This window comes from Pituophis catenifer, unplaced genomic scaffold (genome assembly GCF_029215685.1).
Source record: "Pituophis catenifer annectens isolate HBS135680 unplaced genomic scaffold, rPitCat1.0.hap2 SCAF_1, whole genome shotgun sequence".
In the NCBI taxonomy this organism is placed as follows: Eukaryota; Metazoa; Chordata; class Lepidosauria; order Squamata; family Colubridae; genus Pituophis; species Pituophis catenifer.
In genome coordinates, this window is record NW_027256881.1 from 17,093,430 (window position 1) to 17,105,385 (window position 11,956).

The 11,956-nt window shown below is 44.5% G+C and overlaps 1 protein-coding gene across 1 annotated transcript; it reads right to left on the minus strand.

Annotated features, from left to right (window-relative positions):
• Window positions 1-5,514: 5,514 nt before the first annotated feature.
• Window positions 5,515-11,400, minus strand: CUNH17orf50 (chromosome unknown C17orf50 homolog). Its single transcript, XM_070946060.1, has 3 exons — window positions 11,174-11,400; window positions 7,062-7,258; window positions 5,515-5,576 (listed from the first exon to the last, which is right to left on the minus strand). The coding sequence occupies exons 1-3, from the start codon at window positions 11,398-11,400 to the stop codon at window positions 5,515-5,517; spliced, it is 486 nt and encodes a 161-aa protein (XP_070802161.1).
• Between the last annotated feature and the right edge of the window lie 556 nt (window positions 11,401-11,956).

Sequence of the window (11,956 nt, forward strand, 5' to 3'; positions counted from 1 at the left end):
AGCCATACCACCCCATCACTCATCAGGCTTAGAAGCTGTTTGCAATGGAGGATAAATTCTTTAGAACGCGATTTATAAATTGCTTTCTGGAAATGGTTAGGACGTAAAGGGTGTAGCAGGAAGATAATCCTTAATCAAAGTACAGGTAGTCCTCGCCTTACAACAGACTGTTGGAAGTTACAATGGCATTGAAAAAAGTGGGTTATGACCAGTAATGGGTTCCATTTACCTTCGCTACTGGTTCGGAACTGAGTGCGCTCGCTCATGCGCGGTGCTTCTGCGCACGCGGAGAGCATCTGTGATGATGTCCAGGAAGGTGGGTGAAGCCTCCTGCTGCCGCCACTACCGGTTCTCCCGAACTGGGGTGAACTGGTAGAAACCCACCACTGCTTATGACCAGGGATGAAATTCAGCTGGTTCTATCTGGCTCAGGCGAACCGGTAGCGGTGGCTGCGGGAGGCTCCGCCCACCCGCATGGACATCATGACATCACTCTTTTGCAATGATTTTAAGCCTCTGCGCATGCAGTGTGCACACATTTGCGAACCGGTAGGGAAGGTAAGTGAATTTCACCCCTGCTTATGACCGTTATCACAATTATGACCATTGCAGCATCCCAACAGTCATGCGATCAAAATTCGGAAGCTTGGCAACTGGTTCATATTTATGAGGGTTGCAATGTCCTGGGATCATATGATTAACATTTGGGACCTTTTGACAAGCAAAAGTCAATGTGGGAGGCAGATTCACTTAACAACCATGTTACTAATTTAACAACTGCAGCAATTCACTTAACAGCTGTGGCAAGAAAGATCATAAAATGGGTAAAACTCACTTACTGTCTCACTTACCAACAGAAATTTTGGGCTCAATTGTCATAAGTCAAGCGCTACCTGTATTGTAGTTCATGGATGTTTCCTAAGGAAGAATTTAGAATGGGAACAAATTAGTGGTGAAATCCAATTTTTTTACTACTGGTTCTGTGGGCGTGGCGTGGTGTGGCGTGGTTGGCGTGGTTTGGTGGGCATGGCAGGGGAAGGATATTGCAAAATCCCCATTCCCTCCCCACTCCTGGGGGCAGGATATTGCAAAATCCCCATTCCCTCCCCACTCCTGGGGGAAGGATACTGCAAAATCCCCATTCCCTTCCCACTCCTGGGGGAAGGATATTGCAAAATCCCCATTCCCTCGCCACTCCTGGGGGAAGGATATTGCAAAATCCCAATTCCTTCCCCACTCCTGGGGCCAGCCAGAGGTGGTATTTGCTGCTTCTCTGAACTACTCAAAATTTCCGCTACCGGTTTCCAGAACCTGTCAGAACCTGCTGGATTTCACCCCTGAAACAAATGCTTCTAATCATGGCTTACTATGACAGCTAAGCTAGGACAAACTGCAGTTAAGGTAAGGAAAAACAAGCTGGCTTCAAACCCTTTCTTATAAAATGGATTTGCCTTCATTCACCAAATTTATAATAAACCATTCTTTAGGGGAGATTTGATTAATTCCTTTGACTTTCTACACTATACCACTTGGGAAGACTGGTCTGGAAAGATGGTTAAGAAATACATTAATTAAATAAATCCAAATGAAAAGCTTTCAAGCTCTTTGTGGCTGTGAAACAGGAGAGGGGGAACTCCAAGAGATGCTGCAACTGGTTTTCATGTCATGTGATTGAACATTATAGGTAAACCAGATACAATTTGGTAAGCTTGGCAAAACATTGAACTGGAGATTCATAGTCTCCAGGCTTTGCCAAATTCTCTAGGTCATGGACTTTTAGAGGGCAGAACCTATTAGTTAAAAATATATTATTAGACACCCCTGGTCAAGGAACAAAACTTTATTATAGAAAATTGGCTATTAAACAAAACTTCTGTGCATTGTAATTTATTTATTCAGATTTCTATTTTAAGGTTACTTAAATTTCACAAAAACAATTGGCCCAATAACCATCCCAGAAAGCTCATCCGTTTAGCGTAACTTTAAAAAGTAAAGAGTTTATTGTAAGTGCAAGATTATAATTTCCAATGTAGAAAAATGAAAATTTTCACAATTACTTGGGAGATTAAAACCAACAATTTATTATATATCCCATTTTAGGATTCCATGGAACAGTTTGAAAAACTCTCAACTAGAGAAATAAACAATGCTTTGTAGTGGCTGAGTTATACAACTCACAACCAGGACTGGGCAGTTATAAAACATGTTTCTGAAATAATGATTGACACATCCAAGCCATGGCTACTTCACAGCTACAAAATTAAACCTCACCAGTATTCTTCAGCTATGAAATCTTGGTATTCCAGGCAGATCTGGTTATTATGATAGTTACCAAACTGAGTGCTGTTGTGGTGGAATGTAGTCTGGATTCCCAAGAGGGAGGTGCTGCACTCCAGAAAGCAAAGATGCAGTAAAGCACAGGAGGTTTGGTAGGGAGAAAAATAGTTAAGAAGGCTCCTCCCTAGTGATTCCCAGACTATATCTATAGTGATGCAAATAGTTGCTTTAGTTTGACAAGATTTCTGTCTAGAAGTGAGGAAAAATAAAGTAAATTACTCAGAAGTAATTCCATATGTCTTTCTTGGGGCCTGATGGGTGAGGAATTATGTCTGATGCTTTGGAGATTGACTGGTGGCATCTTATGTGAAGATGGTCATCGTGTCCTTATTTTTGCAATATTTTATCATAATGGCAACATAATAATTTTCTTCTGTTGATGATCAAGACTACTGAGGAATTGTTTTCACCTTTGATTTCTTGCTGCAATGTGCCATTTGGTCTCTTTTTCCTTGACTGAAGAATGCAAAAGGGAGTTGGTCATTCTTTGTCCTCCTTCATGTTGCAACATGCCAATGTTGACTTTTGTCAATCCCATATTGACAAACTGCTTAGAGGGCAGCAGCCTGTTTCCTAGGATTAGCCATTTGTTTACCAGTGAAAAAGCATGTGTGATGCATACATATACATTGAGCAATTTTGCAATAGGTGGCAAAGCTGGAAGAGGACAGATAAGTCTTTTTTGGACAGCCAAAGTGGCAAAAGGGATACTTTGCAATGGATTCTCAATGGTAAAAATGGGCAACTAGAAGACTTAACATCTATCAATGTTGTTTCACCTGCTTCATCACTTACATTTCTTTGCTACCTGTCGCTGAGCAAAGAGCTCTTGTTAGAATTAATATTTCTTCTGATTCTCAGAAACCATGCATTTCAGAGTTAAGGACTTTACAACTATGTTTTCCCAACATGGTAAACCTCACTCTTGGGTTAACAAACTACTGGAGATGGGCAAAACACTATCTGTTTCTCACTGGAAACAACCCGTCTATGTATTCCCAGGGCTGGTTCAGGTTTTTCTAGAAGTGGATTGTCCAGAACAGGAAGTAAAAGTCTTAAAATAATTTGTGTCAGGAATACCACAAACCATTTCCTGCTCCTCCACTTCCAGAAATGCATGAATTAGTCCTGGAACACCTGGGTTGTCCCATTGTGAGTGAAAATGGCCAATGATTCATATACTGAAGACACAGCTGCTATGAATAGAACACATGCACTGTTTAAACACATATTGTTTAACATAATACAGTTCATATTATGCTGAGATGACACACTGAACCACTGTATCAGACCAGGAAAAGGAAATCCTCTAGGCCAGGGATCCCCCCAGCACCAGACTATAGCAGGTTAGAAACCGGGCCGTGCAAAAAACCAAATCCGTGGGATGTAGGCAGTATGTGAAATCACGCCTCTGGTCTGTGGAAAAAACTGTCTCCATGGAACCAGACCCTGATGCCTAAAAGATTGGGGGCCACTACTCTAGGCAGTTTAGCAGACATGCAGATCTCGTGGAGGCCATTCACTACTTGTATAGGGCAGATGGAATGGCCTTGAAGAGCTGCCACCAAGGCGAAAGTCAGATAAACGGGGCTTGAGCCCAGACCAATACAATAACCTGAGAAAATGTTTCTGATAGGCCATTTCCTAGTTCACATAAAGTGAGGGAGGGGGAAGCACATTCAGGCCTGGAAGATTCTGTTACTATAGCTGTTCAATAAAATCTCTATAGCATTAATTTCTTAGCTGGTTTACCTTCTTGGGCTAACAGAGTTTCTGCCAAAGATGTTACTGTTTTGCTTTCAGTCATTCATTTCCTACCAATAATGGGATTTTAGGTTGACTTCCAGATGAACTTTTCATTCTAAATAATACAACTAAACTCATTGGCTAATGACAATAACTTTGGGAGAATTCCCTCACGCTATAAACCACATATGATGGTCATAAGAGGTTCTGAAGGTATAAAGACATATTTCTAGACCAAACATGAAACATTGGTAGGAGAAGCTACCAACATGGAGGTAACAGGTTGGAGAACATTGATCCTTTCTGGATCGGGACTCGTTAAATACGGTCAATCATGCCCTCGTCACTTCCCGCCTGGACTACTGCAATGCTCTCTACATGGGGGCTCCCCTTGAGGAGCACCCGGAGGCTCCAGCTGGTTCAGAATGTGGCCGCGCAGGTGGTTATGGGAGCGACGTGGCACTCCCATGTGACCCCCCTCCTGCGCTAGCTGCACTGGCTCCCGGTGGTCTTCCGGGTGCGCTTCAAAGTTTTGGTTACCACCTTTAGAGCGCTCCATGGCTTAGGACTGGGGTATCTATGAGACCGCCTTCTGCCACCAGTAGCTTCTCACCGACCAGTACGCTTCCATAGAGAGGGGCTTCTTAGGGTGCCGTCGGTCAAACAGTGTCGACTGGCGGCCCCCAGGGGGAGAGCTTTCTCTGTGGGGGCACCCGCCATCTGGAATGAGCTCCCCCCGGAGATACGGAGGATCCCGGATCTGTGCGCTTTCCGCCGTGCCCTCAAAACATTCCCATTCCAGCAGGCCGGCCTGGCCTAACCTCTCTTTTAAACTGTTTTTAATTTTTTTTAATTTTAAATTTGTCTTGTAAATGTGGGGTGTTTTAAATTTTGTTCTCTGGGCCAATTTGTTTAATTGTATTTTAATGGTTTTTTAACATTTGTATTATATGTATTTTATCTTTTGGCTGTTCACCGCCCTGAGTCCTTCAGGAGTAGGGCGGTATACAAATTCAATAAATAATAATAATAATTAATAATAATTAATAATAATTAATAATAATAATAATAATAATAATAATAATAATAATAATAATAATAATAATAATATAAATAAAAGTATGAAACAGACTAGGTCATAGTCAAAATCTATGAGCTGAGTAAACAGAGGTAGAAATTAAAACCATTTTAATCCTTAGGATGCTATAGTTAAGATTCTTCTGGTATCATTCCAACCTTGCTATAACTCTTTATGTTTTTGGAAGTCTCAAAGCCAAATAGATTTTATTTACAACAAAACAATTCTATCTCCATACACATATAAGTGGTTATGGTGAACTTGGCCAAACTTCCATTCTTTTAGGTTAATAGATTAAGCAGACGGCTGGTGGTGTTGGTGGACCCTCAAGAAATAAATCCATTGTTCCTTCTTTATGGCCATTTTGTCTCTCTGCCTTCTGCTTCCACTGGAGCACCAACTAAATCTATGGAACCTGGAATAAAAACAGTTAAATCAGACCAAGGTTTATCCAGTCCAGCATTGTTTCCACTGGTGATAAGCTAAATACCTTTCCTCTTTAGCCTTTGCATTTGGCATGGTTACATTTATAACTAATAATGAGAGATGTTCCATTGAGACATGCTATGTGCTAAATTTTGTTTTCCATAAATGTGTGTTTTTTTAAAAAAAGCATAATATCACACTTGCTACCTCAGACCAAAATGTCCTTCAAGTTCAATATCTGCTGTCCAATCATTGTAGCCAACTACTGGTAAATACTTCCTCCTAGAACAGTGTTTCTCAACCTGGACAACCTTAAAATGTGTGGACTTCAACTTCCAGAATTCTGAGAGTTGACGTCCACAGATCTTCAAGTTGTCAAGGTTGAGAAACACTGTTCTAGGAGGAAGTATTTAGTTGACTACAATGATCGGAGGTTGAGAAACACTGACCTAGAACATCCAGATAGTCCCTGAAGGAATATCTTCTCCCAGTGGGTTGTCTCCATATGTTGAATGCTGAGAGGCAGGTGGTTTTTGAATACCAAGTCCAATACAATTTCTGCAGAACTCTGGGATAAAACCGGTGCAGAATAGTAGTTAAGAAGTTATGGTACGATTTGGAAAATCCACATTCAAACTCACATTCATATTCAGCAGGGATGAGTTCTACTTAACCTTTACTACTGGTTCGCAACGGGATCGTGCACGCTTCACTCACACACGTGCCTTGCTTCACTCGCTTGCGCGCCTTGCTTCTGCGCATACGCAGATCGACGATGATGACATCTGGGGTGGTGGGCGGGGCCTCCCGCCGGTTTTACTACCGGTTCTTGCGAACCGGTCCAAATCGGGGGCAACTCACCACTGATCTTCAGCCATGGAAACACATTGACTGAGGGCTAAGCTGAGCCTACTCACAAATTTGAAGTGCTGTAACAAACTTTGAGTTCTCAATTGAGAGCCTGGGGAAAGGGTGAGATATGAAGCTGACAAACAGGAGACAAACATATTTATTAGATGTTTATCCCTTGTTTATTTTTAGTCAGCGCAAAGCATCCATAGAACAGGAACTCAGTGGGATGGATTGGGTTGAGAGACAGCAGCTTGTTCAAAGTCATCCAGCTGGCTTTCACACCTAAGGCAGGACTAGAACTCTCAGTCTCCTGATTTCTAGGCCAGCACCCTAGCCATTAAAATTAAGGTAACCAAAAGTGCTTAAATTATCCCTTTTGGGGGCTATTTCAGGTTCTGTTCTCTCCAGGGAGCGAATCAGATGCTGCTGGGAATTTCATAAGCAATTTTACATTTACCATCACCAGAAAAGAAATGAAGCAGCCTCTCTTTCCATATCATTAGCACCATTCCTGGTCTCGGAAAATTTTCTCAGCTTTACCAACTTGCTAAATAAATAAACCCAGCCACCGGTGGCTGAGTCTACAAATTCTACAATGTAGAAACCCAGAAATGTGACTTGCCTGTGCTCACTGCGGGACTCAGAGCCTCTGGCAAGCTCTCTGTGCTGTGACCCAGGAGCCCATGTTCAATGAAGACCCGGCTGTAATGTAACGTCTCACATTTTTTGCAGAACATAATCTCACATGCCGGGCACATATTACTGGATGTTTTTTTTCTCTGGATTTGGCAGCAAACGGGCTCCTGAATAGGCTTGTTTCTGCATCAAAGAAAGAATTAAGACACTTAAAATGACCCAGACAGTGGTGGGTTTCAAATTTTTTTACTACCGGTTCTGTGGGCGTGGCTTGGTGGGCGTGGCAGTGGAAGGATACTGTAAAATCTCCATTCCCTCCCAATCCAGGGGAAGGTTATTGCAATATCCCCATTTCCTCTCGATCAGCTGGGACTCGGGAGGCAGAGAATAGATGGTGGTGGGGTCAGTCAGAATTTTTACTACCGGTTCTCCAAACTACTCAAAATTTCCGCTACCGGTTCTCCAGAACTGGTCAGAACCTGCTGAAACCCACCTCTGGACCCAGAGTAAAAACCCAGAGCAGATGATGATTTTTGAACTCTGCTGCTTAAGGTTGTAATTTAGGACAGGATCCTGGGGAGGTTAAATGCAACCACATGTTTATTGGACCCGTGCCCCTCCTGGCTGGTACTGGCCACCCGGGAGGTAACACGAGGCTGGCTCCAGAGGATCATAAATGCTTCTCTGAGAGAGGGTTTCTTGCCTCCCGCCTTGAAAGAGGCGGTGGTGAGGCCCTTCCTCAAGAAGCCTTCTCTGGACCCGGCCGTTTTGGCAAACTATCGTCCGGTCTCCAACCTTCGCTTTGTTGCGAAGGTTGTGGAGAGTGTGGTTGCGCGACAGCTCCCACAGTTCCTGGATGAAACCGTCTATCTAGATCCGTGCCAGTCCGGCTTCAGGCCTGGGTACAGCACGGAGACAGCATTGGTCGCATTGGTGGATGATCTCTGGAGGGCTCGGGACAGGGGTTGTTCCTCTGTTCTGGTCCTGTTAGACCTCTCAGCGGCTTTTGATACCATTGACCATGGTATCATGCTGCGCCGGCTGGAGGGATTGGGGGTGGGAGGCACCGTGTTGCGGTGGTTCTCCTCCTATCTCTCTGACCGGTCGCAGTCTGTGTTGGCAGGGGGGCAGAGGTCGACCTCGAGGCGCCTTGCTTGCGGGGTGCCGCAAGGGTCGGTTCTCTCGCCGCTCCTGTTCAACATTTATGTGAAGCCGCTGGGTGAGATCATCCGTGGTTTTGGGGTGCGATGCCATCTGTACGCTGATGACACTCAGCTGTACATTTCCACCCCAGACCACCCCAATGATGCCCTCGAAGTGATGTCCCAGTGTCTGGAGGCCGTGCGGGTCTGGATGGGGAGGAACAGGCTTCGGCTCAACCCTTCCAAGACCGAGTGGCTGTGGATGCCGGCGTCCCAGTATAGCCAGCTGGTGCCATCGCTGGCTATTGGGGGCGAGTCACTGACCCCCACAGAGGGGGCTCACAACTTGGGCATCCTCCTGGACACACGGCTGTCTTTAGAAGAGCATATGACGGCCATGGCCAGGGGGGCTTTTTATCAGGTTCGCCTGATACGCCAGTTGCGCCCCTTTCTGGATCGGGACTCCTTGTGCACAGTCACTCATGCCTTGGTTACGTCACGCCTGGACTACTGTAACGCTCTCTACATGGGGCTCCCCCTGAGGAGTACCCGGAGGCTCCAGCTGGTGCAGAATGCGGCCGCGCGGGTGATTATGGGAGCGACGTGGCGCTCCCACGTAACACCTCTCCTGCGCGAGCTGCATTGGCTCCCGGTGGTCTTCCGGGTGCGCTTTAAGGTGTTGGTTCTCATCTTTAAAGCGCTCCATGGCTTAGGGCCAGGGTATTTGCGAGACCGCCTGCTGCTACCGATAACCTCCCACCGGCCAATACGCTCTCACAGACAGGGCCTCCTCGGGGTGCCGTCGGTCAGGCAATGTTGCCTGGCGGCCCCCAGGGGGCGAGCCTTCTCTGTGGGGGCACCCGCCCTGTGGAATGAGCTGCCTCCTGGAATACGATTGATCCCGGACCTCCGGACCTTCCGTAAAGCCCTGAAGACGTTTTTATTTCATCAAGCCGGCCTAGCCTAAATGGTTTTTTTAATTGGGATTTTAAATTTTATGGATTTGGGGTTTTAAATCTGGGTAGCCAATGATTTAATTCTTTTAATTATCTTAACTTTTGCATTTGTATGTTTTTTAATTTTGGCTGTTCACCGCCCTGAGTCCCTTCTGGGAGAAGGGCGGTATACAAATTAAATAAATAAATAAATAAATAAATAAATAAATAAATAAATAAATAAATAAATAAATAAATAATAATTACAGGTAGTCCTCGACCATTTATTTATTTAGTGCCTGTTCAAAGTTACAACATCACTGAAAAAAATGATTTATGACCATTTTGCGCACTTACGACCGTTACAGCATTCCCGTGGTCGTGAGATCAAGATTCAGATGCTAGGCAATTGACTCATATTTATTTATGACAGTTTCAGTGTCCTGGGATCATTCATGTGATAATCTTGCGACCTTCTGACAAGCAAAGTCAATGGGTAAAGCAGACTTGACTTACTTAAATTAATTTAACAATTGCAATGATTCACTTCACACGTGACGACAAAAGTTTGAAAAATGGAGTAAAACTCACTAAATAAATGTCTCGCTTAGCAATATACTTTTTGGAAGATCAATTGTGATCGTAGGTTGAGGACTACCTTGTATTTGCAAATAATCAAACAAGCAGATAGCGCCAGATGTTCATTTTTACAAATGGTTAATGGGGGTTTTTTTCCCCCTGGGGGAAGATGCAAAACAAAATTGTGCTTTCTAACTGCAGTGGAAACTTTCAAAGCTGATTCTTCCTCTGAACTCAACCACAGAGCTAGGGTATCAAACTCAAGGCCCGTGTGCCAGATCTGGCCCACAGGGTGCTTAGATCTGGCCCACGGGGCCGCCCTGGAAACAGCAAAGGGCTGGCCTGTGGTACCTCTGCCAGCGCGGTCCTCCCGAGCTCCATTTTCTCTGGCAGAGGATTGCAGGAGGCTGTTGCAGCCAGAAATGGAGCTTGGGAGCCCGTTTTCGCTGGAAAAGCACTTGGGCCATTACAGACGCCCCCGACACGAGTGACATCAGGCTGGCTTCACCCATCCTGGCCACGCCCACCCCAGCTCCTCGAGGTCAAACAGAACCCAGATGCGACCCTCAATGAAATAGAGTTTGATACCCCTGTCCTATTGCATTCATCAATGATGATGGAAGGTGGGAGTAGCAAAAATGCTGATATGATTGCCTTTGAATATAGCCATTCAGCAATTTACGACTTTCTCTAAAACACGGATGGTATAGTTCTATTCAGTTCATTGACTGTGAGCTTGATTGAACCCAGAAAGACTTAAAGTCGCAAGTAAACATTTTAAGACGGTAGGGCGAGAGAGGGAGAATCTGTTTAATAAAATGAACAGTCTAGCACCCTTTGGAAAACGTAGACAAAAGAAAATTATATTTTTTCCTCGGATGATGTGAAATTTAGGGCTGTCCTTTGAAAATAAACACGGGAAGATTCAGGGCTTAGAAACAGAAGGATTTCTTTACAAATTATGTTTTTCGTTGCTATGAGATACAGGACTTGTTCACATGGCCACTGGTTTTGCTCCCTGCCAAAGAGGATTTTAATGTGAAAAATACTTAATTGCATGGTGTCCAGCTGGGAAAAAGAGGCAGGACTTATCATAATATGAGAGTTTCAATTGATGAGTAGAAGACTCATAGTTTAAAGACCTGGGCTCTTTCTTGCATCAAGAACCATCTTTTCAACTGTCCCTAACATGGTGCTCAACACCTTAGTTAAACTTCAGCCCCCCCATCCCATCATGGGGAATCCAGAGATTAAAGACCCATCACAACACCACCAGGGAAGCTGCAGATCTGTAGCACTGAGTACAGAGATGGAGTAGATGGCCTCCAAGGATCTCCCCAGTGTTAGGATTCCACATTTCTACCCTCTGGATAGCCTTAAATGGAGCCTTTCAAGTCTGACCACCATGAAGAAGACGCCTGGTTTAAAGCATTGGCTAGTACCTGTCTCCCAACCAGGTCAGCCCAGAGAGAAGGGGGAAGGGAAACCATCCCCAAAGCCAACTCTCAGGCTTCAGTGTTTGTTCCGCGGTTGAAGTCTGAGGACCTTCTAGCAGGCTAAAATCGGTTATGTCTGCATTGGCTTCCAACTCCTTTTCCGCTGCTTCTAACTCTTGGTGGCATTTTTCATCTGACTGGTTGTCTTCCTGTTCTTGTCTGTTTTGGGACATTGGAAATCATTTAAAACCTGCCCCCCGAGAAAGAAGAGAAGACAAACGATAACAGTATGTAGCAATAGCAGTAGCACTTAGACTTATATACGGCTTCACAGTGCTTTACAGCCCTCTCTAAGCAGTTTACAGAGTCAACCTATTGCCCCCAACAATCTGGGTCCTCATTTCACTGACCTCGGAAGGATGGAAAGCTGAGTCAACCTTGAGCTGGTGGCTCAAACTGCTGAAATGCTGGCAGTTGGCAGTCAGCAGAACTAGCCTGCAATACTGCATTCTAACCACTGCGCCACCACAGCTCTTAGTAGTAAAGAATAGGTCAATGAAGACTCAACCAGGCCAAAGACGTCTAAAGGTCAAATCATGGCAACTGGACCAAGTTTTGTTAATCTGAGACATTTCGCTGCTCATCCAAGCAACTTCATCAGTCAGAAAAAAATTAGGCAGGGAGTCAAAAAGTCGTTGGAATGTACCAACTCTTGACATGCCAACTTCAGGGATTTCTCCACAAATGTATTGCAATATGTCAATGAAGACTCAATCATGCAGATCAAAG